Genomic DNA, 24,548 nt, shown 5'->3' on the forward strand with positions numbered 1-24,548 from the left:
AAAAAGGACTTGTTTCTTCAAAGATCTCCCATAGAAAGTAAGAGAGAAATTAAAGACTTCTCTATGTTATGTTAATTTTACAGTGTGTTTCGCTTTCGGCTTCATCTCAAGTAATGCAACATCAGCACAGGCTGCAGGGAGGAGGCTGGGATTGGGGGTGGAAGTGTCATTTCAGAATGTTCCTGGAGGATAAGTAGGTATTTAGATTGTTTATCTAAACTTTTGCCAGAAATCCCAGTCTTTGAACTTGGCAAATATGCCAAGGTTTTATCCAAAGTTCACAGGAGGGGATTCACCTTGTGTGGGATTTATTTGAAAGTCATAAGCAATTTCTTTTAAGATCCTTGTAAGCAGCATGCACAGCTCGCAGAAGGTAAACAGACTGATCTCCAGCAGTACTAGGGAAACAAAGACATTTCTGCGCCCCTGGTATCTCGTATCATGGGAAGAAAAAAACATGCAAGCTATCCCTGGAGAAGGCTTACAGTATTGTACAAAGAATTACTACCAGATGACATTACCTCTGCATTTTATGAGCAGCAATATTTAGAAGCGACATGGATGCTACAGAAAATTTGCCTAAATGAGGAAGGTGACTTTTTTTTTAATAAAGATTATGGTCCGCCTGAGTTGGAGCACATGGAATCTTTTATTATGGTTTTATTATTAAGTGTATTTATTTGTGTTTTTTTTTTTAAAAAACTCTGTTAAAAGACAGGTTTCAGAGTAACAGCCGTGTTAGTCTGTATTCGCAAAAAGAAAAGGAGTACTTGTGGCACCTTAGAGACTAACCAATTTATTTGAGCATAAGCTTTCATGAGCTACAGCTCACTTCATCGGATGCACCCGATGAAGTGAGCTGTAGCTCACGAAAGCTCATGCTCAAATAAATTGGTTAGTCTCTAAGGTGCCACAAGTACTCCTTTTCTTTCTGTTAAAAGAACAGTGTTTAGGTTACAAAGTAAAAAATTAGAAAATCCCAGACTGATGGTTGCCCATACAGCCTTAATTCTGCCTCCTCCTGCTGAGTGCTGAATAAGATCAGAGTTCTGTGGGAACAAGTACTGTAGTGTGTGATCATATATTTAGAGATAGCATCATAATGCACAAGGGATCTCAATTAAGGCTGAAGGAGCCCCAGTCCCATTTGAGGGGATGGGTTTCTGGGGCTATGCACTTGGTTGTGTGGGAACTTGGCCGAGCTCTCTCTTAGAAAGGAAGCTGTAGCTCCACATTGTGCCCTCAAAGACGGGGGGAAATGAAGTGCTGGGGCCAGGTGTTGGGTTTGGGAAGCACCAGGGGGGAACTTTTAGGGACAGGGAGCCCAGCGTGATTCCTGCCCCATGTGACATCCCCAGTGGGGTCCTGTAACAGGTCTAGGAGTGAGGGCACCCCAAACTAACTCGCTTCCACCCTACCCCTCCTACAGCTGCTCTGGTTGCTCCCAGGTGTTCCCAGTCCAGTGTCTGCAGTTGCTTGGACGGTGACATGTGTCTAGTCATAGAAAGTTGGCGTGCTTAGTTATTATTCTGGCATGCGGACGAAAGAAGTTTTCTTGAGAAATGTACATGAGAGAAGGAAAATAGTATTTTTCACAACAAAAGCTGAATGGAATTTCTTGGGATAAGGAAAAGGCACTACCCTAACTAAGGGGTTTCCCCGGGCAAATAACAAGGGTCTGCTGCAAACAATGCAGGTGTGAGAGTTTATCAGGAGTGACGATCTGGAACAGCCTTCCAAGGGGAGCAGTGGGGGCAAAAAATCTAACTAGTTTCAAGACTGAGCTTGATAAGTTTGCGGAGGGGATGGTATGATGGAACTGCCTACAATGACATGTGGTTCGTCAGTAACAAAAATTCCCAACTTCTGGAGATGGGACACTAGATTGGGATGGCTCTAGTTACTACAGAATTTTTTCCCCCAGGTATCTGCCTGGCAGGTCTTGCCCACATACTCAGGGTCTAACAGATCAGATTTGGGTTCGGGAAGGAATTTTTTCCCGGGTCAGATTGGCCAAGACCCTGGGGGTTTTCGCCTTTCTCTGCAGCATGGGGCGCAGGACACTTGCAGGATTAAACCAGTGTAAATGGAGAATTCTCTGTAACTTGAAGTCTTTAAACTGTTATTTGTGGACTTCAGTAACTCAGGCAGAGGTTCGGGGTCTATTTCAGGAGGATGAGGTTCCGTGGCCTGCAATGTGCAGGAGGTCAGACTAGATTATCACAATGGTCCCTTCTGACCTTAAAATCTATGAGTCTAAAAGGACTCAAGAATCCTTTATAAGGGAAAGTGTTAGGCAGCCTAAACATAGGAGTTATTACCAGCTTCCCCTATAATACAGTGCCATAGGTATACTTGGTGCCTTATTAACAAATAGGTTTGATTAGGTTATAACTCCCCGGTCCTCCAAACAGGCATGTGAGTGAGTTTATACAGGTGAGTAGTCCCATGAGGTCAGTGGGACTATCAGTGTGTGAAGTTAGTCATGTATATAAGGGACTGCAGCTGAGTAAATAGATGAACAATGAATTCTTTGACAAACCATCAGGGAAACAAAATTACAGAGGTGTAGGGAGTGTTGACCAAAAATATCTTGCTTCCAGACTTCCAAAGTTCAAACCTAGTGGCTGTTAGCAAATGTGCCTCAGCTATTCTCATCTGCTGTCATGAGAGATAGTGAAAGAGAAATAATTACTAAGGTAGCTGTTCGGGGGCTTATTCCTTCACCCACTTACTTCCCTGGTCCTTCTCGCATGAACAGAGAGCAACAATACCCAAAGTCCAAAGGTGCAAACAATTCGATGTTTATTGGGGTGAACTTCCAGCAAGCATGATTCCAGTTTCCTTCCTTAGTATCCTCCTTCCCAGCTCTGACACCACAGAGCCTTACACCTGTGTCCCTGTTCCCATTCCTGCCCTTAGCCAAACATGATTCCAATTTCTGCACCCCCATTCCCTGTTCCCATTTCCCCCTTTAGCAAAACATGATTCCAATTTCCACACCCCCATTCCCTGTTCCCATCCCCCCACCCACGCCCACTCACTTCCTCATTGACTACAGATTATATAGTAAAACTTGAGTTCTGCTTAGCTATACCTTAACCAATCATTTTCCTGAAATTTAACTAACCAATCCTAACATATTGTAACATGATTATGTAACCAATTATATCCCACCACTTTAATTAGTTTACACACAGCAAAATTAATTATACAGCAGACAGGAACAATCACAGAACCAGACAGAGATTATACAGACAAACAATAGCAAAGTGGGAACGATAATGACAAAACAATACAGAAGTGAGGATTTCACATCCCAGCTATTGATAAGTGAGTTCTTGCCATACAGGATGCTATCAAACTAAGTTTCCTTTTACATTTTCTAGGCACTTCCCTTTCTCTGGAGGTGATAGGAATACAGTCCTGTCCTGATAGTGCCTAACAGCCCAATAGCACCTTATTTCAATGTGACTAGTTTGGAATGGGAGGATGTGACTGTTCGCTTCCTAGCTTATGGCTGCCTCTGCTGCTTAGCCAAAGGCCTTAGCCTAAGAACAGGGCCTCAGACTGTCACAGTGAGAGAAGGCCCTTACACCAGCAGACAGTGATTTTGATTCTTTCTTTTATACCTCTAGAACTAGACAAGTGATAAGAATATACCTAAATTCTTAAAGTACAGGCCTTTGCAGACAGGCCTGAATATCTATATCCTAACAGTAGCCAATACCTAAACCAAGCACAGTTTTATACATCAACGTCTTGAATTGCACTGGAGGTCACAAAAACCTGGATAACAGTGACAAGATTTACTTCAGAGAAGAGGTCACAAGCTCGTGGCCAGAGGCCGATTGGAAAAAAGTGTTTCTGGCCACCACCACTGTCTGTGAATTGAGGTGCTTTGGGATGCCAGAAGCACCTCTGTCTTAGGAGCTTCTTTGACAAAAGGTGGGCATACCCCTATCAACTAATGTGAGCAGACTTCCTATACCCTGTAGGTGCTTCCCCTTTAGAGCTAGCTGGTCAGGAATTTTTCATTGACAAATGCCAGTTCACGGAGACTGAAACCATTTATGAACAGGGTGGGTTTCAGTGAATTTCTTGACTTAAAAAAAAAAGTTAAGAATATTTTTTCAAAACTGTTCAAAGGTTTTGCTTCAACATTTTTGAAAGGAAAAATTCCATTTTTCCTGTTCAAAATGACTCTTCATTTCTAAATTTCAGCTAATCAGACTAAAAACAAGGTGTGGGGGAAGTTTTAGGTACTGCTCCCGGCCCATGCTGTACCTGTCCCGTGGATAATGGAATATTTCAGGCTCTAGTTTGGCTATCTGGTAACTTTCCAAACACGACGTTAATTTAGAAAGTGAAAAGTACTCACTCAGTCTTGTTCCCTCTTCCTGTATCTGGAAAAAAGCAAAGCACTTGAAGCTGTCCTCTGGGGCTCATATGGTTTGATCAACTCTTTCTTTTTTGTCCTGTCCTCTTGTGTTCAGTAATAGTATTAAAAATTAGCCCCTTATGCATGCTCCATCGGGACAGAATTCACATTCTCCTTGTCTCCTTTTCTCTCAGTTTCTGTGATGCTAAAGCTAATAGTGTACACTTTACTTAATCAGGACATGTTTAATCGGAATGTCTCTAAGGGAAATGACTTAAAGCAATGATAATTTATAGCAATTACTGATGCTTAAATAATTCTTCTTAATGCTTTCAGTTGATTTAGTGGTGCCTTATGCCTTTTGAGTGTCTGAGTATCAAGCTGGTTCTACTGACTTTTCTCCCTGAACAGCTTTCAGTCTTAGCAATCAGTCCTTAGTTGTAGTATATGCATATATAGTGTATGAATTGCTTCAAAGCTCTCCTGTTAGGTAATATTTAGAAGCAAGACCGAGTCACAAATTTCAGAGGTGCTCAGATAGGCTACTCCGGTTCAGCCCATTACTGAAATAGTCCTCAGTGGCAAAGTTGACATCTGAATCCAAGTTGTCCAAAATCTTCTGGAGTTTTTGACTCAAGCACATATTTTAAAGGAGTCAGTTTTTAAAGCAAATAATAATTGATGCACTGTAAGCTTTTCACAGCTGCACACTGTAATGTTCTTGCAGAGCTAAATGAATCTCAGAGCAACTCCTGAATAGCTTTGATAAACAGGCCATGAAATCAGGACTGGCAAAGCCTACTGAAGTAGTAACATTTTCCAGGTTACAGTGTAGACAGGAGAAATAATAAGAAAACAGTGACAGCACATACTCCCAACGTGTTCTGCCAATGCGCAGAGTGATTGAAAATGGCAAAATAATTGCTGAGAAGCACCCGTGAAATGTTTTGTGAAACATTTTCTGCCAAATTCAAACCTGGCACAAGTGAGTACAACTCTGTTGATGTCAGTGGACTTGCACCAGGTCTGCATTTCCCCTTTGACTCGAGAGAGTGAGACATGAATCCAAAGAGCTTGCAGAAGAGTTGTATATGGGTGAGTTGCATGCAGTTGTTATAGACACCGCATTGCTAGGATGTAGAGTATCAGAAAGGAAGGGTGCCCAGTGGTTTAATCTGGGATTTGGGAGACCTGGGTTCAACTCCCTGCTTAGCAACATGCTTCCTGTGTGACCTTGGGCAAGTCACTTAATCTCTCTCTGCCTCAGTTGCCCATCTGTAAAATGGAGCTAATAGCACTGCTCTACCTCAGAGGGATGTGGTGAGGGATAAATGCACTAAAGGAGAGTGATCACTTTAGATAAGCTATTACCAGCAGGAAAGTGGGGTGGGGGGAGGTATTTTTTCATGCTTTGTGTGTATAAAAAGATCTTCTACACTTTCCACAGTATGCATCCGATGAAGTGAGCTGTAGCTCACGAAAGCTTATGCTCAAATAAATTGGTTATTCTCTAAGGTGCCACAAGTACTCCTTTTCTTTTTATCCCTTCCTTGGCACTCCACTGAGTATATGGGTGCAAAGTCTTGCCTGGTGTAACTCAGTTTAGTCACACCAGGGAGGAGTTTGGTCTATGGAGAACAGTGGAAGTAGCATTTTAATTAGAGATAGGCTCAAGCTACAAAAAGTGGATCAGAATCTGGATTTTGGACATCCTGAGCTCAGAGGAGGTTGAATCCAGGGCTTTGGTTTGGCCAGTTATAAGGACGAGGGGCATTTGCAAGATGGACCTGGATTGAGGTTTGGATATAGAAAATCCACAAAATTTAGGGTTGTTTGCTTCAAACTGATCTCTAACTTTAATAAAATATTTCATGCTTCTTGGGTCCACTTCTAACTTCAGATCCTTAGGAGTGACTCCAACAGACTAATGTGAACTGCCCTGGAATACAATGGGTGTTGTACCTGTGGATGTGAGGATAGGAGCCTCATGTTGCCCCTGTACTTTAATAAACATTCTTTATAATTTCTTTATATGTAATGGAGAATTGGGAAATGTCTGTATCATTTTTCATCCATATGGTGCATGCCTCTGTGTTTCTGTTTATGATGGTTACTGGCTGTGAAGTTAGACCAATTAGGGCTGTTAAAGCAACCAAGCAGGAAAAGCAAAACAATGACACAGAGAAGAATCCTTGAGGAAACAATAGAAAAGCTTCAGAGTAACAGCCGTGTTAGTCTGTATTCGCAAAAAAAAAAGGAGTACTTGTGGCACCTTAGAGACTAACCAATTTATTTGAGCATAAGCTTATGCTCAAATAAATTGGTTAGTCTCTAAGGTGCCACAAGTACTCCTTTTCTTAATAGAAAAGCTGTTTATTGGGGAATCCCCACACCTGACTCCATCCAGACTAAGAATTGTTTACTTTCCCTAAGGCTATGCCTAGGATCAAAGAAGAAGAATAAACTATTAGACCAGGGGTTCTCAAACTGTGGGTTGGGACCCCAAAGTGAGTCTCAACCCCATTTTAATGGGGTCACCAAGGCTGGTGTTGGCCCTGGGCCGAGAAAGTTTGAAGCCAAAGCCCAAGCCCCACTGCCCAGGGCTAAGGTTACATGCCCCCTTCCCAGCGCCCTTGGGCTTCAGCTTTGCCCTGCCCCCGGGGCAGCAGGGCTCCCCCATCCTGGGATAGTATAGCAATTTTTGTCGTCATGGTGCAATGAAGTTTGAGAACTGCTGCATTACAGGATCCCTGGCCTAGAGAAGGGAAGGGGGTGAGCTAAGGGGTGTGTGTGGGTGTGTGGGTGTGTGGGTGTGTGTGTGTGTGTGTGTGTGTGTGTGTGTGTGTGTGTGTGTGTGTGTCCCAGTGAGCATCAGGAAACACACAGAGCCAGAGAGAGCATGCCTTGAGAAGGAAAGTCTGCTTTATACCAACCCAGAGATGGACATGACTGGGTTAGATTAAATGGACCAAAGCCTTCAAGAAAAGTTTAAGAGTGAGGTGAGGGGAAATATGCAATAAACGGTTATTGTTTTTACCATTTTGTGAAAGACTCCTGCAAACAAGCAAAGGTAGGAGCAGCCCAAGGGAGTAGTGAGGGATCACAAGAAGCAGACCTCAGCTGCTTAGCACAGTGTTTCTGGGCTGGAACCCAGAGGAGAGGGTGAGCCTGGGTTCTACCAACCGCTCCAGGAAAGGTGGTATAAGCCTTGTGAATAAAGGGGCAGGGATTACTGAGTTGAGACCAGGCTTGAAGGCCTGCTATAAATTCAATACATTTTAGATTTTCATTGAACTTTTTATTACCCTGGAAGGGGGGAGACTCTAAGCGACCTGGTCAGAGGGCCAACTTACAGGAAGAGACAAAGCACCAGATGGCCTGAGCTCCTGCCAGCAGAGGGGCGACAAACACAGGAGGGGCACAACAATGAGTATATCTTCTACACCTTCGCTCTGCATGCCTTGTGCCTTTGGGTGAATGACTAAATAATGCTTCCTTGTGAAGCTGCTGCCAGGGTCTGTGTCACTGCAAATTTCTGTTGTCACAGGCTTCTGAAGAGAATCTCTTACTGTTGCCAGATGGGGTTGGTAGGTGTCCGGTTTTTGACCAGAACGCCCAGGGCCGCTAAAAGTCTGGTCAATGGGGCTAAGGCAGGTTCCCTAGCTCTGTGTGGCTCCTGGCAGTAGCTTGCATGTCTGGCCCCTAGGCACAGGGTCGGCCAGGGGGCTCTGCACGCTGCCCCCACCCCGAGTGCCGGCTCCACAGCTCCCATTGGCCAGGAACTGCAGCCAATAGGAGCTGTGGGGACAGTGCCTGCAGGCACGGGCAGTGCACTGAGTCCCCTGCCCCTCTGCCTAGGAGCCAGACATGCCAGCCGCTTCTGGGAGCCGCCTGAGATAAGCGCTGCCCAACTGGAGCCCCCGCCTTGAACCCCCTTCCCCAAGTCAGAACCCCCTCCAGTACCCTAAACCCCTGCCCCAACCCTGAACCCTCTCCTGCACCCCTAATCCCCAGCCCCACCCCAAAGCCCACACCCCCAACTGGAGCCCTCACCATATCCATACACCAAACACCAGCCCCAGCCCGCTCCTTCCTGCATCTGGAACCCCAAATTTATGGCCCCACCCCTGGCTGGAGATCTCACCCCCTCCCACATCCCAACTGTCTGCCCCAGCCCAGTAAAAGTGAGTGAGGATGGGGGAGAGCAGGAGGAGGAGGGATGGAGTGAGCAGGGGAGGGGCCTCAGGGCAGGGCGGGACCTCAGGGAAGGGGGCAGGACCAGGGTATATGGTTTTGTGCGATTAGAAAGTTGTCAACCGTATTGCCAAACCCAATAGGGCCTGTTGCATTCATGCAGTTGGGAAATGGGGCACTGGACAGCCAGGTATCCCATTCCAGAGTGGCTGAACTGCATGATTCATGCCCAGAGAGGGGTGAATTTAATTAACCCTATCTCCAAAGTGGTGTTCTCAAGAGGCAATACAAGGAGTCTAAAGCACAGTTTGCCCTGTAACAGTGATATAAGCTATGAAAATGTAATACTGAATTCTTCATTGTAGAAGAAATAATGATAGCTAAGTGGGCGAGGCCTTAAAAATGCAGTTCTGTTTCTTAGATGTCAATATCAAAGATGCCATAGTTTTGTTTGTAAGGATAGGAATTTGCCCCAGTTCCTTTAGTTAAAAATGCCATAATTTCCCCTTTTCCCCAATGATTGTGCAGTTTGCTACTCATTCTGCTGATTGTGATGATAAATGACACTGGTGGTGGTGGTGGTTTGTTCTTATCCTTGTGATCAGTTTGTGCTCTTTTAACCTGGAGGAAAGGATAATGCAGCTATGATGTTGTTCAATAATATTGGTTCTCTTTGGTTAGTACTCAGTAGCGTGACACCATAATACTGTTCAGGGCAGATCTTTGCTGGACAATTCCCCACACTGGACATGGCAGCAGCAGCAAGAGTGGAAGTAAAAGCAACATGATGCTCTTCTAAATGCCTTTTGCTGGATATGATAGGATTTGCAAAGCCTCTGGAAGTTGCTGCTAGTGGCTGTTGCTGACTTTGTCCATCTCTGGTCTCCATTGTGGTTTGTGTTGTGTTTTGGAACTGATCTGTGCTGCAGTTTAAGGGGCTGAGTTTCAAATCCTGTGTGTGCTCAGATCTCTGTAGTACACCATACTTTAGCAAGCACCATGTCGGCGGGGATGGGCTTTTCAAAGGATGAGGCGAGGTGTGGTGAGTTGTTACATTTCCATCTGATAATTACTTGCAGTATCTACAGGAAAAATAGTGATGGGGTGCCACTTAAGACTGTGGCTGCTTGGACAGTGAGGAAGGAGTGGGTAGCAGGTAGAAACCGCTTTACAAAATCCTAGTGATGTATGTGCCACTGAAATTTGTGCACACCCGCATCTTGGTCACAAATGCAGCTCTGATTTTTATACCTGCCCAGCAGTGCACGTAAATAATTGGAAGGGGCACCATGTGGATGAGTGATGGTTGCTGGGTAGGTGTAGGCACAAGCATCATTTAAAAACATGGCAGCAGGTTGAGTAGATGAGACTTCCTTGGGATAGAGAACACATACGGAAGGGTAAAAAATTACATTGGGTCAATAGCTGGTGAGGTTGTGAAGTGAGCTCTCTGCCCAGCAGATCCCTTCCAGCAACCCAGTTATTCAGGAGTCTAATTGCTTAGTGGTATTTATACAACAAATGAAGCATCCAATTAGCTCCAAAGAGTTCCAAAGGCAAGATATGCCAGCCCCCATGGTGTTTGTGTTCAAACACTCATTCCCTGTAAATGTCTGCTCTGCTTCATCTGGCAACATGTTCAGAGCAAGCTCCTGGTATAAGAATGGCACTGTGGTACAGTGTTCCCATTCTTTTCGGATTTGATATATCTGATTGCACTGACGCATTATGATAACGTTTCTTTATATACGTATCTGCGCTCTCTTTTTGGCTCAAGTCACAGCATTCATGGCGCTGTGCCACAGCAAATTAATTTTGCAAATAGGGGTGTAATGGCTCAGTGATCTGTTGCCAAATTCCAAGTCATTCTAGGGTGATTAAGTCTAGGCCAGAAAGTTTATGAATTTTAAGATTAATAAATGGGAAAGAAGCATGGTTCGAGCACAGGGACGGGATTCAAGAGTTCTGCCACTGCCTCACTGTCAGAAAGGTGATATCCCTGCTCGTGTAGACGTACTCTTCTTGAGCTGGCGTGCTAACCATGGGAGCGTGGTTACAGTAGGGCAGCAGCATGGGTTAGCTGCCCCAAGTACGTACCTATGGGGCTCCGGTAGGCGGTTGTACGTGATGCCACTGCTCCTGCCGCTGCAGCTATGCTACTGTTTTTAGCCTGCCAGCTCCCCAAGAGTCAATGACGGGGTTGTCCTTACCCAGACGCAAAGCACGCAGCTGTGTACGGCACCAGGAAATGCGGGGCGCCAAATTTCCTGGTGCCCGGCGCAGCGGTGTGCTGCTCCAGCCCCTGCCGCACCTCTTGCCCGTGGCCCCGGCCCCGCCCCAGCCCTGCCCCCACTCCCCTGAGGAGTGCAGCAGGGCAGGACCTGCACTCATGGCGGTGGGAAGTGCAGCAACCCAGCGCCAGCCGTGCCGCTGGTGAGTGCTGGGGGGGGGTTCCCCCCGCCCTACAAGCCAGCCCCACCCTCCCACAGAGGCCTGCCCCACCCCCCCAGAGACCTGGGGCCCCACATGCAACCCCCCCCGCAGGGGGGAGGGGCTGCGTAGGGCCCCAGAATAGCTGGGGATGGCCCTGGTCAATGATAAAGGCTCATTGAATTCATTGGGAGCAGCAGTTGACCCTTAACTTCTGTGTGCCCCCATGGTAAGATGAGAATGAGAACACTAACCGGCCTCACAAGGACATTGCGAAGCTTCATTAATGAATATTTGTTAAACAGTCTGATATCTCTGAATGAAAGGCATTATAGATGAGTAAAGAGTTGTTATAATTAATTACATACAAAAATTATATTCGAATATTCAAAGCACTCATATGTTAGGTAATGCCAACATTTATATTTCCCATGTGACCTTAACTCTGCCCTCTTATGCACATGCATTATGATATAGTATTTATTTACATGATCCCTTAGTACTTTTACCCCAGGGCCCCTGCCTCAGTGAGTGCAAAGGATGGATGTTCCTCAATGAATGAAGCAGCTATACAATCTTCTTAATGTAGGACCAGACACAGAGTCCACTGAAAGACTTGCATTGACTTCAGTGGGCTTTGAACCAGGTTTTCACTATGTGGATTTATACTTCAGAGACTTCACACCATGCAAACCCTGCCCTGAATGACTAAGGAACTGATTATGACTCTTATAGACATGGTTGTTTGGGCAAACTCAGTATCAGTATCAACAAATGGCCCACCTATAATAATAAGATAAATTTAAAAAACAGATCTGGAAGCAAACCAGACAGATTTATTTTCCCTACTTGTGATATTCATCTGGAACACTGGAGAGGAAAAAATATGATTGCAGTAGCAAAAGCCAAAAATATATCAGGATAGCAAAACTGTTTGATTACAATGGGTAAGGCAGTTGATTTTTCTCTAACTAAATGTGTGACAGAAAGAAACAGAGATCTAGGTGCCACTCAGAATGGGAATCAGTTGATATGATGTTGGAAAAAGTAAATATAAATAAGCAAAAGAGAAAATTGGCAACCCAGTATTAGCACAACAGGGTAAACAGGTGTGTGTAAATTCAGTTCTCGTTCCTAGATTAAAAGGAGGAAGGGCCAGGAGCTCTGTGGAGATAACAAAAAGGAGAGGGAATTCTTTGCATCGCTCTCCAGCAGTCCTCCTGGTCACTGCAGGAAGTTTGATGACAGGTGTGGAGTGGTCTATATCCATGGGGGGAGAGAGGCTTTCAGAAAATGTAGGGGGTTGACAGAAGGGGAAGAGGGATCCAAAGTATCTTCTTGATATTAGTCTCAGCATGGATCTCTCTAGGACATGGATTGGAAAATGCCACCTGAAGCAATGAAGGTAGGTCCTGCCTGTATGCCTTACATCTAGTCGAATCATGGTATTTTTAGAGGCTCTGAGCACAGAGGTGCCAAAAAATATTCTGAATGGATGTGTCCACTGTCAAAGAAATACATCCCACCTTGTAGTATTAATCCAGTTTTGATTGGAGTGGGGACAGATAGGGAAATGCTCCTTATTTCCTCCTGTCTTTTTCTCCCATCAAAGTGACCAATCAAACGATGCAATCTAGCAACAAAGAGGATGGAAAATCTGTCCCTGAAAGAGCCTCTTCTCTATGAAAGAAGATTTACTTTGAGTTATTGTTGTCTTGATGCACCCCAGATCTACCTAAGCAATTTCCGCCTGTGCTAGGAACAGACCCCAAAAAGGACAATAATGGGCCTTAAATTAAAAAGTTTTTTAAAAGCTGATGTCTAGAATTAAACTGAATAAGAACCTCTGTCATAAGCCTCTTAAGTCAGAGTAAGATGCTCTCCAGACTCACACTGAGGGAAGTCATTGGAGAACTGCCTTTCATGCTTTTACAATGCTGCCTCAGTAGGAATTTCTAGGTCATAAACATTGAGTCTTATTCTTTGCTCAAATACACCAATGTCACTCCAGAATAATTACATTGAGGCCACCGTTTTTACTGAAAGCAAAATCTGGCCCTGGACTGGATAGTATCTCAGGGGTTAGCACGATCACTTTCTGCTTCAGTTCCACGCAGGGTGATAGGTACAATCAGTGCCATGAACCCCAGATGCATTTAGGTCTTTAAGGTTGTCACCTTCTATTATTTTCCCGGTGGCCAATTTATCAGCTTGTGATGGATGTAAGGTTCTCTTTTTTGTAGCACGTTGCCAGTGAGATAAAATACTTACTATCACAGTGTGTGTCATGCCTCATTTGCCAAAAAGCCGTACAGTTTTTAGTCAGGGCAATGCCACCATTTACATGGTGCAGGGCTCTAGAGTGGCATTTATTTATGATCATAAAGTGTTGTAAACTCAGGCTTGCTAGAATTTATTTTTCCTTATCATTGGGTGTCTGTATTTATTTTATAAGTGTTGTTAAGGAATATATAGTAGGAATATAATCTAATATGGGTGGAGATTATTAGGCGTAATGTAGCTGCTAATCAGAACTTTGTTATCTGTATGGGAACATGTTTAAGAGCTTCCTTGAGGTAGGATTTATTAAAAATGCTAGCTATTACAACAGGGAATGACTATAGGATCTCCTTAAAGCATAGCATCTGAGAGCTAATGTCTGCACAGACAGACTGTCTTTGATTGTGCCTTACTTTTCCCTTTAGAAGTTCAGTCCTTTACACAGATCAAGGTAAAAATACATGGTCAAGTAATACAATCTTATGTTTTAGGTGACACTTGCACAATGGCAGACTACAGCCGTCTTAAAAGCATACTCCTGGACCTTCAAGCTCATCACCACAGCCAGCTGAGCAGCCCTGTAGAGGACAGAACATCCCAGAAGCGCTTGTTAGTTGAAGACATGTTTAAGTACTTGGATATAAACAGTGACGGGCACCTCAGCAGCTCTGAACTGGCTCAGGTGGGTTTATCGCTCAATGAAAATTGGATTATGAAATGGATTGCATTTTTCATTCAAAGTGTAAATTGAATATAACACAGCCAAATTCTTGTGAGAATAGTTGTGTGTAACTGTTTGTCTAACACTAGGTGAAGGAAGAAAATTCTACTGTAGTATATAAAAGGTCTTTCCCCCTCCTCCCTTGGGAGACCGAGGCATTTTCTCAAGCAGTTTAGGATACTTTACAAAGAAAAATATGGCAGTTTATCCAGGTCTCTCACCATCCCCTCCAAAAATAAATCCCTCGCTATTTACAATCATTCCTTAAATTCTTCCAGTTTGCTGACAAATATAGACTTAATTTGCATTTAAAAATAGATTTAAATTAGAAAATGAAGCTTGCCCCTCCACCACCTTCCAAACACTGCATTAGTGTTACAGTAAGTTTAAAATATTTGAACAGCTTTGTTCCCCCCACATCTCTTTGCAGTTACTGAAGTGTTGATTATTGAACATAATAAAATGAGAGAAGATGCAGAGTCTGCAAAAATAATAATCTTTAATTACCAACATGCTATGCTGTTTGAATTAATCTAATTGGTAAAGTTAACCAAACATGGAGCACTGAGAGTTGAACTGATTTCCATGTGTACTCAAGGTGCAATCAGTTTCCAGCAGGTGCCAGAACGGAGGTACTGAGAGAGTCCTGACCATGGAGGTTACCCTGACCTGAGCTTGGTACCCTATGTACCAGCAAGAAGGATTTATATACTCTGTGTTCCTTTCGCCAAAGCTTGCTGGCTGCTGGCTATGAAGCAAGAAGAGGAAGGCAATCACACTACACAACACACAGCATTAGATACATCTCATGTTCTGTGCCGGAACACCATCACCCGCTAAACATGTAAAGGATCTCCAGGCAGCCTGGGCCCCAGAGGTGTAGTATGTCAGCTCACAATGGATGGATGTGCCCTAGCACTCACCTACCATGCCTCAGCCATGGATAAATAGTCCCAGCCATAGACTAAATGGTGAAGGTGGCTATCCTTTGGAGCAGAGAAGCATAACTTCTCAAAGTGACAAATTAGCTCCTGGCTATGGGTCAAATAGCTGCATCCAAGCCAGTGACCCTGCTTGCTGCAGGTTTCTGTACCAGTTAGTCATTTGGCTGGCTGGGATGAGAGAGTGGGATTGGCCAATGCACAAACCCCTCCCACTTAAACCCACTGTCGGCAGGAAGCTTGTCTCCCGAGTCTTAAGTCCTGCTGTGATGCAGGAGTGGCAGACAGAGGATGCTAGTGGGAGACTAGTGGTGGTGTGGATGTGATGGTCACTTGTCATAGACACTGGAGTAGTTGCGTTTGTATCCTCAGAGCAGCCCATTTTGGGGACATTGCTGCTCCCGCCCTTCCCCCCCCCAATCCAGGAAAAGGGGAGAAAAGTTGTTTGTGTGTTCGTAGACTTTTAGCAGGGCATTGCCTGTCAAAAAAACTGGGGTTGGGATTTTAGGAGCTCCAGTGTTAGAAAAGTGTTCAGAGAGTAAATAGTTGCATTCTGAATGGAAGGTGAGCATCTTCCGAAGAATTGTTAAAGAATAAGAATTCTCTGCTGTAAAGTTGGATTTGAGTGCATCATAGAATGTTAAATGATAGCCATGGGCCGTGGGCAGAAGTGAGTTTGAAAAAGCCCACAGGGGAGCAAGCTACAGAAAACAATAACAGTTCCACAGGTCTCTTAGCACGTTTGTCTCAGCTCACCTAATTAAAACCACAAGAGAATTTTAAAATTAGGGAAACAAACTCAGAATGTTTGTAATTAATTATCTGTATTTACTATTCTATTATGCTTTACATGAGAATAATTAGAAGCAAATGGCTCTTAGGAAGCCACTTCAGTTGCAAAAGTTAGCATTTTATCACTTCGCTCTAGATAAGTATCTCTAGTTCTCACTCTTCTGGGTAAGCATGTATGCTTTCAGCTTTATCATGAAAATGAATCGACTAGACAAATGGCAGGCTAGCAAGCTTACTCCTCTTATGAGTTTATTAGTAGGTAGAACAGTTTCCTGTAGCTTTAATCCTAATGCAGTTGACATGACATAAGATTAGACAATTCAAGGTGTCAGAGTAAATTTTCTTAGATCTCATAGCTATGAATATATAAAGTAGCTGATCTAAATTTGATATTTTTTTTTAAGGAAAGGTGATGGATGTAAGACAATATCTTTATTTTACGCAGGCTGACACTTGATTGTCTGTTCTACTCTCATATTTCATTCTCCATTTATGTGACGCTTATTCCATCAGGACATTAAAACTGAACTTGCACTGAAAAAAGGTTTAGCCATTTATAGTTATTAGATCACACAGTGTAACCTCATTTGCTCCATATTTCTAGGGAAAAAAATAGAAGGCAAAACTCAATGAGCTAGTTTTTTGCGTAGGGTTTGGTTTATAATTAAGAATTAAGAAGAAGTACTATTTCAGTGAGGAAGCAGCAAGGTCTAGTCAGCACAAGAGTGGAAGTTGGAAGCTCCTGAGTTTTAAAATCAGCTCTAGCGTTAATATGCTGGGCAGCTTTGGGCAAGTTGCTATGGGTTTGATTTTCCAGGGTGCTGCGTATCCACATCTCCCAGAGGAGAACACGCTTAGGCCTTGTCTATGCTTGATAGTAGCAGATGTAGTATGTATTCACCCGCACTGCAACTGGAAGTGTGACTGCAGCTCAGGTTGGCGTAACTGTACTGGCTTGAATCTAGCCAGCACGCCCCAAAATAACAGTAAAGATGCCGTGGCCCAGACCCTTAGCACAGGCTGACACTATGAGTATGGATCCAAGGTTCTGGGGGGGCTTATACAGCCCATGCTGACCCTTGTGCTGCTATGTCTTCCTAGCTATTTTTAGCCATGCTATCTAAATCATAGCTAGAATGGGTATGCCTATCCAAGTTGCAATCAAACCTTCAGTTGCAGCATCGATATAACCTTATACTTATATACCAGAATAGTTTATTCTTTTTCAGTGACATGAAATAATCTGTACTATAACTGCACTGCATATACACTAGGGATTTTACCAGCATAACTATGTCTGTTAAAAAATCATACCCCTAACTGACGGAATTATGCCAATAAACCTTTTTCAATATAGACCAGGCCTTATGGTAATCTTTGGTCCTTGTGTATCAGTTACAGTGGTACCTAGGCATTCTCTTACCAAGTGTCCTCTTCACCCCTCCCTATTGTTTACAAATGACTGGCAACAGATGAAGCAAGAGAGAAAAGATCTAGAGCGCTGGTAGTGGAAGTCTGGTGCTGAAATGGACTCCTGGCATTGCAACAATGCTTTTAAAGTTATTTTTAACTCTCATGCCATCGCTGACTTGCAGGGTATGCTACGTGGCCAGTTTCTTTCCCAGGGATTTCGTAGGGAGGGATCTATTTAAATTTCCCTACTTTGTGAACTCAACTAATTTGCCTGCTTTGCTACGTAGGTTGGTGTTTGATCTGAGCTGGGTCTTTTAATTTGTAAGAGTTTTAAATCCGAAACTCCAAAGACGGGCGCTTTGCTGCAAAGCAGAAGCGGTAAATAAAATAAATGTGGTGCTGTGGGAGATACTGTGATCGCATTGTCGGTGGCCAGCACAGAAGTTGGTACTTCTTGTTTCCTTTCATTTATTTAAAAGGGAAAATAGGCTGCAGGGAATCACAATCTCACCTGCTATGGTAGAGCGGCAAGGTAGAGGCACTGCTGTAAAAACCAGGCTCGTTTGTTAAGTTGATTGTCAGGATTAAAGGCTACATTGTAGCATTTAGGCATAGCCCTTCTCCGGGGGCAATGTGCAGCAGCACTGTCCCAGGAGGAGCAGTGGAGGCAGAATGCGTCCCAGAGCCCTGCAGTGTGGAAGGAATGCAGCCTCTTGGAGGAGTGCAGCATACAACTCCTAGAGCCTCCAGCCAACTCCACTGGTCATCCACTCCCACCGCCTCATCGACTCTCTTCTCATCCCCTCCTGCTTTGGAGCATCATCCATCCATGAGGAGCATTACCTGTGCATTGTACTTCTGCAAGTCTCTTATATAAACTCCGCAAGGGGGATGGCTCCTTATTCCATCCCACTCCCACCATGCACTCATGTAAGGGCTAGACAGAAACCAGCCTTAAGAGGAGGGAGAATAACTTTGCCAGTTTGTTTATTAAATTCAAATCAAACAATTCTTGTTCAGTGAGAGAAGATCCTTGGAAATAAAAAATGAAGAAGTATGGTCACATTTTCTCCTTTTAGGGCCTAATCCGACTCCAGCCATAGTCAATGGAATGACGCTACTGAAGTTTCCTTCTGAGCTCATTACGGTGAAATATCACAAAAACTTCAGAGTTGTGGATATACAAAGCTATTAACAACTGTGGTAACTGGAATGTTATTTCCATTTAAAACTCCAATGTATTTTAAAGTCATTTTCATAAATCTACTGAATACATTGCAGCTAACACGGGTTATTTTTTTTCTTCTGACATGAAATCAAAGGAGCTAGTAAAAACTTGTCAGTCATATGAAAAGTTAATACATTTTCAATATAAAAGAAGACAGGGAAATTTCTATCTTTAGAAGATTGAGCTCTGAAGTTATGGTTGATCTCACTTTTATTGAACATTTTTACTTGCTAGGTGAAGGGTCATTTTTTTAGCATTATTACTTCAAATTGCCTTTAATACAATAAGGCCAAGACTAAAATTGTAAATAAAAGAAAGATTCTTAAAGATTTTTCTACCCTGAATATTCTACATTTCAGCAGTTTTCTTTATACTCTCTTATAAATTGAAAGATCCTGTCGTTTACATTATACTTAATTTTAATTACGAATCTTTGAATTAAGTGTTTGCTAAAGCTCTGACCATATATATAGAATGGAATGTGTAAAGGGTTTATATATATTCTAAAGAAACAACTGTCAGAGGTAAAACATATGTTGAGAAATAAGTGTATAGTACATATGCTTTTGGCTGGTGTCTATGCTAGTCATAAAGACAAGTAATATAATTTTGTCCATATCTAAGAGGGCTACATAATCTATTTTATGTCTAGGATTATTTTTACCTTTAAGTTTTCCATGTTGAATATTTTGGATATACTTGCAAGGAGATATTATTTCATTAGAGAAAAGATGTCCAGCTCTGTTCTCATCACATGAAGCGCTGTGGAGAGATCATTTCAAGTCACCTAAAGATGGCACTTCGTTAAATAGAGTTTGAGTAGTACATAAAGGGCACTTTCAACTAGTATAAATAAAACATTTTTGGGGGGGGCGTATTTTTGGAAAATGCTGATTTGTGGAAACTGAATTTTTGGTGGAAATGTATCACTCTCAACTAAACTTTTGTTGGGAAGGTTCCTCAGCATGCCATTTCCTGTCAAAACCAGAGAGAGCGCCAGCCCTCGGAATAGTTTCATAGACTTTAAAGCTAGAAGAGACCATCATGATCATCTAGTCTGACCTCCTGCATGTTGCAGACCACAAAACCTCCCCCACCTATTCCAGTAATGGGCCCATAATCTCTGTCTGAGTTATTGAAGTCCTCAAATCATGATTTAAAGGAGAGGTGGGGAACCTACAGCTCATGGGCAGGTTCATTTTCATCCATCCTGTGGGCCACACACATTCAACTCACCTGCCCGGGTAGCGGGCAGGGGAGGTAGGGGTGGGATGGACTACTCAGGGCTGCCCCCCACAGCAGGGCAAGCCGGTGCCTGCGGGGCTGGAGCTGTGAATGCGGGCTCACCCCACTATGGGCGGGAAGCCCCGAGCCTTCGTTCCCCCACAGGCAGGTGAGTTGAACATGTGTGGCCCGCCACTGATGTATATATATATATATATATTTTGTTGGGTCAATGGCCCCTGATACAAAAAAGTTTCCCCACCGTTGGTTTAAAGACTTCCAGTTACACACAATTTACTCTAGTTCAAACCAACAAGTGACCTGTCTCCCATGCTGCAGAGGAAGGCAAAAAAGCCCCAAGGCTCTGCTAATCTGACTAGGGTGAATATTCCTTCCTGACCTCAAATATGGTGATCAGTTACACTCTGACCATGAGGGTGAGACCTGCCAGCCAGACACCTGAGAGAGAATTCTCTGTAGTGACTGACAGCCCTTCCCATCTAGCGTCCCATCACCAGCCACTGGGGATATTTGCTACTAGCAGCCACAGATCTGCCTATTGATGGCCTGTTTATATCCATTTTTTTGTGTGCCAACATTGTCCCATAATTTACATAACTCTTCTCCCTTCCCAACCTTTTATCTTTCTGATGTATGTATAGAGAGCAATCATATCTCCCCTCATCCTTCATTTTGTTAGGCTAAATAAGCCAAGCTCTTTAAGTCTCCTCTCATAAGATAGGTTCTCCAATCTCCTAATGCACTGTAGCACAACTTTTACTGGCAAAAGATTTCATTTTCATGTTAACACACCGCATGCTGCACAAATATCCTATGTTGAATCTTATTATAAAGCAAATATGGTAATTTCTTCCCATTGTGTTTAGGATTCTTCTTCCTGCAGCAGGCCCATAACCTCTATTAATCTTAAGCAAATGTCTACACCTTAAATTTGATTTTTCATGGTTGGGAAATATTGAAAAGAAAGACCAATAACTGTACTTTGAGTTCAAGAGAAAATGCAGCATTCACTGGCGTTGCTTGATCCACATATTGTGAGCAGTTGATGCTTTCACATCATATAGACATATTGTAAATTGCTGCAAGGCTAGATTACTTTATAACGAAGGGTTGGAGGACATGCCTTTTTTATTTCTTTCTTCCAAGTTTAGAGGTCCACACATGTCACAAGAGAGAATGTTCCTGAAACAACTGAGGGTAAAAGAGTTCAGTGAGTCGGTAATAACTATCAGAAAAAGCCAAAGGAATAACAACTAAAATATGAATTTACTCAAGTGATATAAAGCATATACATTCCATTTATGACATTTAATTCCTTTTTATTAATATACTGAGATGGTGATATTACATTGACATGAGTTAGCGTTTGTGGGCTTCATTTCTTCAGCTAGTCCCCCAAATAGAAAAGGAGGACTTGTGGCACCTTAGAGACTAACAAATTTATTGAGCATAATCTTTCGTGAGCTACAGCTCGCTTCACCGATGAAGTGAGCTGTAGCTCACGAAAGCTTATGCTCAATTAAATTGGTTAGTCTCTAAGATGCCACAAGTCCTCCTTTTCTTTTTGCGAATACAGACTAACATGGCTGCTACTCTGAAACCAGTCCCCCAAATACTAACCAAATTTATTAACAAACAAAAATCTTTCTAAGGGACCTGATCCTGCAAGCAGATGCCCTGCAGAGGACTCCAGCAACTGTGCAGAGCCACAATGAGTTTAATGCATCCGTACAGAGGTAAAGGTGCAGTGTTGGGGTCTAAGTTCTCCTTCTCCTCTGAGTCCCCCAGGTTGCAAATGTTTGTTTCCTGTAGCCTGATTCTGTCCCCATTGATTTCAAGGGGTGCAGTATTGGCAGTTGAGTTCATAAGTTTCTTTGGGGAAGGGATCTTTGGTAAAATTTTCAAAAGTGCCTGAATCATGTAGGAGCAGTGGGTACGTCTATACGGGGATAAAAAAACACCTCACAGGCTTCAGGTTGCAGCGCTGAAAAATCACTGTGTAGACTTTAGGGCGGGAGCCTGGGCCCCTGAGAGGGTGGATGGTCCCAGAGCTCAAGCTCCAGCCCAAGCCCAAATGTCTACACAGCATCTTTTATCCCTGCAGCCTGAACCCCATGCACCTGACCTGGGTCAGCCATGGCCCTGCCACAGGGCTTTTATCCCTGTGCAGACATACCCTTAGGCACACAGGAGAGTCAACTGGACTTAGGGTCCGACATGCAGAAATTACTTTTGGAAATGTTCCCCTTAGTGACATAAGGGGAGATTGTCAAAGGAACAAATGGCAGTTAAGTGCCCGACTGCCACTGAGTTTGAAAATCTCCCCCTCAGTGACTATAAGTGACTTAGATGCTTTTGAAAATGAGACTTAAGCCTCATAAGTGAATTGAACACTTTAAATAAAATTAGCCCCTATTTCTATTCATGCAGCAATAAACTAGAAGTGGCCTGTGCTTTAGCCCCCTACGCTAATATACTGTAAATAGCAAAGAAACAATGTCATCTGTGCCAGGTGCAACTGTTCGAAACAAGTTCATCAGAGGACAGGTATTATCCTAAAATATTACCCTTGTATCTTACATTTCATGGAGTCTTCAGTAACAAATTAATTCACTTCACCAGCTGGAATATCTGGGTGCAAGAATTATACTGCTAAGAAAAAAAGTCACAGTTATGATAAGCCCTGTTCTACACCCATGCTGATAAGGAATGGCTGACATCCTAGACCCCTCAACAGTCAATTCACAACCAGTTGCCTCATAAATTACAATAGATGGCTGCAAAAAATTTCAGATAGGACTGTAAAGATGAAAAACAGGAAAATAAAAATACCTGCATTGATTTCAAGATAATGGTTTTTAATACTTGTCAAATTTAAACCCCTTGCTAGTTGTGATGTGCACTACATCTGTTAGGATCCCTTAATATTAAATTTACACCATTCTCAGTTTTTGGGGCATATCATTTTTATTTGTTGAAATGGTAAATTTTCTTTCAAAATTACAATGTGTCGCAACTCAGCATTAGTATAACTTTCTGTTCCCGCAGCTAATGGAGAAAGAAGCTGTAGAGGATGATTTCTTGGATTGCACTCTGGAAGATCTTCTCCGATTTGATGATTACAACAATGATGGTTACTTAACCCTGCAAGAACTCTATACTGCATTCCGTAAGTCATGATGCTCTTCCCCCCTCTCCTTTGCAATGACAAAATGTGGCTTACAGTCCAGGTGTTATATGAATATCCTTTAGGACAATGTTCTGTCTCCAGAAATGTGTGTATGAAATAGCTGTTTTCATTTTGAACTTTCCATCATATGTGTATGCGGGGGGAGGGGGGGGGCGGTGTCAGCATTGGCGGGGGATTGTTTCCTTAAGGTAAGGTGTGCTTACCAGGAAATAACTGAATTTTATGGATTTGATAAAGAGATACAGGCAATGGACTATTTTGTTGGCTTTCATTGTGCTTCTTGTTAATGGCATTTAAAAGATATTGCTGGATTACTGGAAATGTAAGTAGAACATGTATGTAGTCTTTAGGAAGCCAGAAGGAACAGTGCTTGTAGGATTTGCCACTGAATTTTCTCAATAACTTTTTTCAGGAAACCTGGCTAACCACAGAGTGAGAATAGCTGTTATTTTAGGGGTGAGAAAAGTAAGGCTTTTCCCCTGCATCTTCTGCCTGAATTCAATACCTTTTATTTCCACCTTTGCTAATGAATTGCCGTGTGATCTTGGGACAAATCTCTGTACCTGTTTAACCATTCGCAACATGTATACTGGCTCTGATTCAGCAAGGTGTACTTAAGCAGTGCGCAACTTTAAGCTCTTGAGTTATCAATTATTTGCCTGGGTTGGTAAGTTTTATGGATTCTTCTTTGAGTAATTAACAGTATCCATTATGAATCATGTATTGGTACTTCAAAGCTCACCCTTCTGATTTCTACCAAAAATAATAACACTTTTTGTGCTTAGACAAAGCTTGTTTATCTGAGTATGTTAAAGGCTTTACAAACATTAATGAAGTTTCACACCCTCCCTCTGAAGGGTAGATATTATGGCCCTTATTTCAGCAAGATATGTCTGTATATGCATAACTTGAAGCATGTAGGTAGTGCTCCTGAAATCAGTGGAACTAGGGGCATTTCCAACAGGATTCTGACCTTGTCAGTTTAACATTTGTAAGATAAAAATGATTTCAGTGGGTGCTTCTGCCTCTTATTCCTCTTTACAAACTACAGAACTGCAAAGTAAAAGCTCAATACTACCTCCCCCCCCTTACTCACATTAAACATAGTACCTTGCTCCATGAGTGGTCCCAATGACTACTCATAGAATTAAATTCTATGCTCATCATAAGTAAGGGCAGCAGAAGTGGGCTCTGAGTCACTTGACATCTCCTGAAATAGCATGCTAATGTTCAGTATTATTTGTCCATCTAGAGTAATAAGGCAAATGGAATCACCTTAGAATTGCTGCTTCCACAGATACTCATCTTTTCTAAAGTGAGTGGCTTCTGTTATGTTCATTTCAAGTTTTAAATTAAAAAAGGTTTGGGATAATAATTTTTAAAGTGCTCTAAAATTAGTCCCAGCTGGCACCTTGGACCTGTTTTAAACCACATATGCATTTAATTCATCAACTCATGCTGCAAATAATAGATATGCAATAAAACATAAAACCTTGTACATTAAGAAGACTATAAAGTGAATTAACCCAGCTATAAAGACTTGACATGCAGTTACTTGGGAGCATATCTGGATCAATGGGTTTTCAAAGTCACAGGAACCCTAAGCTAAATTCTAATATTGCTTTAAATGGATTTGTAGTTCAGTGAATTTTAAATAGGTAATGAAAATCAGACAGGTGTGAGATACTACCTAAAAAACAGTCAGTAATTGATAAGTATTCAAAAATGTCTGT

At 42.7% G+C, this 24,548-nt stretch overlaps 1 protein-coding gene across 4 annotated transcripts in view; it reads left to right on the top strand.

Annotated features, from left to right (window-relative positions):
* FSTL4 (follistatin like 4) overlaps positions 1-24,548 on the top strand; it is a 775,101-nt gene that overhangs the window by 550,297 nt on the left and 200,256 nt on the right. For all 4 annotated transcript variants that reach the window (XM_073355595.1, XM_073355597.1, XM_078853995.1 and 1 more), the window contains 2 exons: positions 13,777-13,967; positions 22,674-22,794. In XM_073355595.1, the coding sequence (XP_073211696.1) occupies positions 13,777-13,967; positions 22,674-22,794 (312 nt within the window). The remainder of the gene's footprint in view (positions 1-13,776; positions 13,968-22,673; positions 22,795-24,548) is intronic.

This window comes from Lepidochelys kempii, chromosome 8 (assembly GCF_965140285.1).
Source record: "Lepidochelys kempii isolate rLepKem1 chromosome 8, rLepKem1.hap1, whole genome shotgun sequence".
In the NCBI taxonomy this organism is placed as follows: domain Eukaryota; kingdom Metazoa; phylum Chordata; order Testudines; family Cheloniidae; genus Lepidochelys; species Lepidochelys kempii.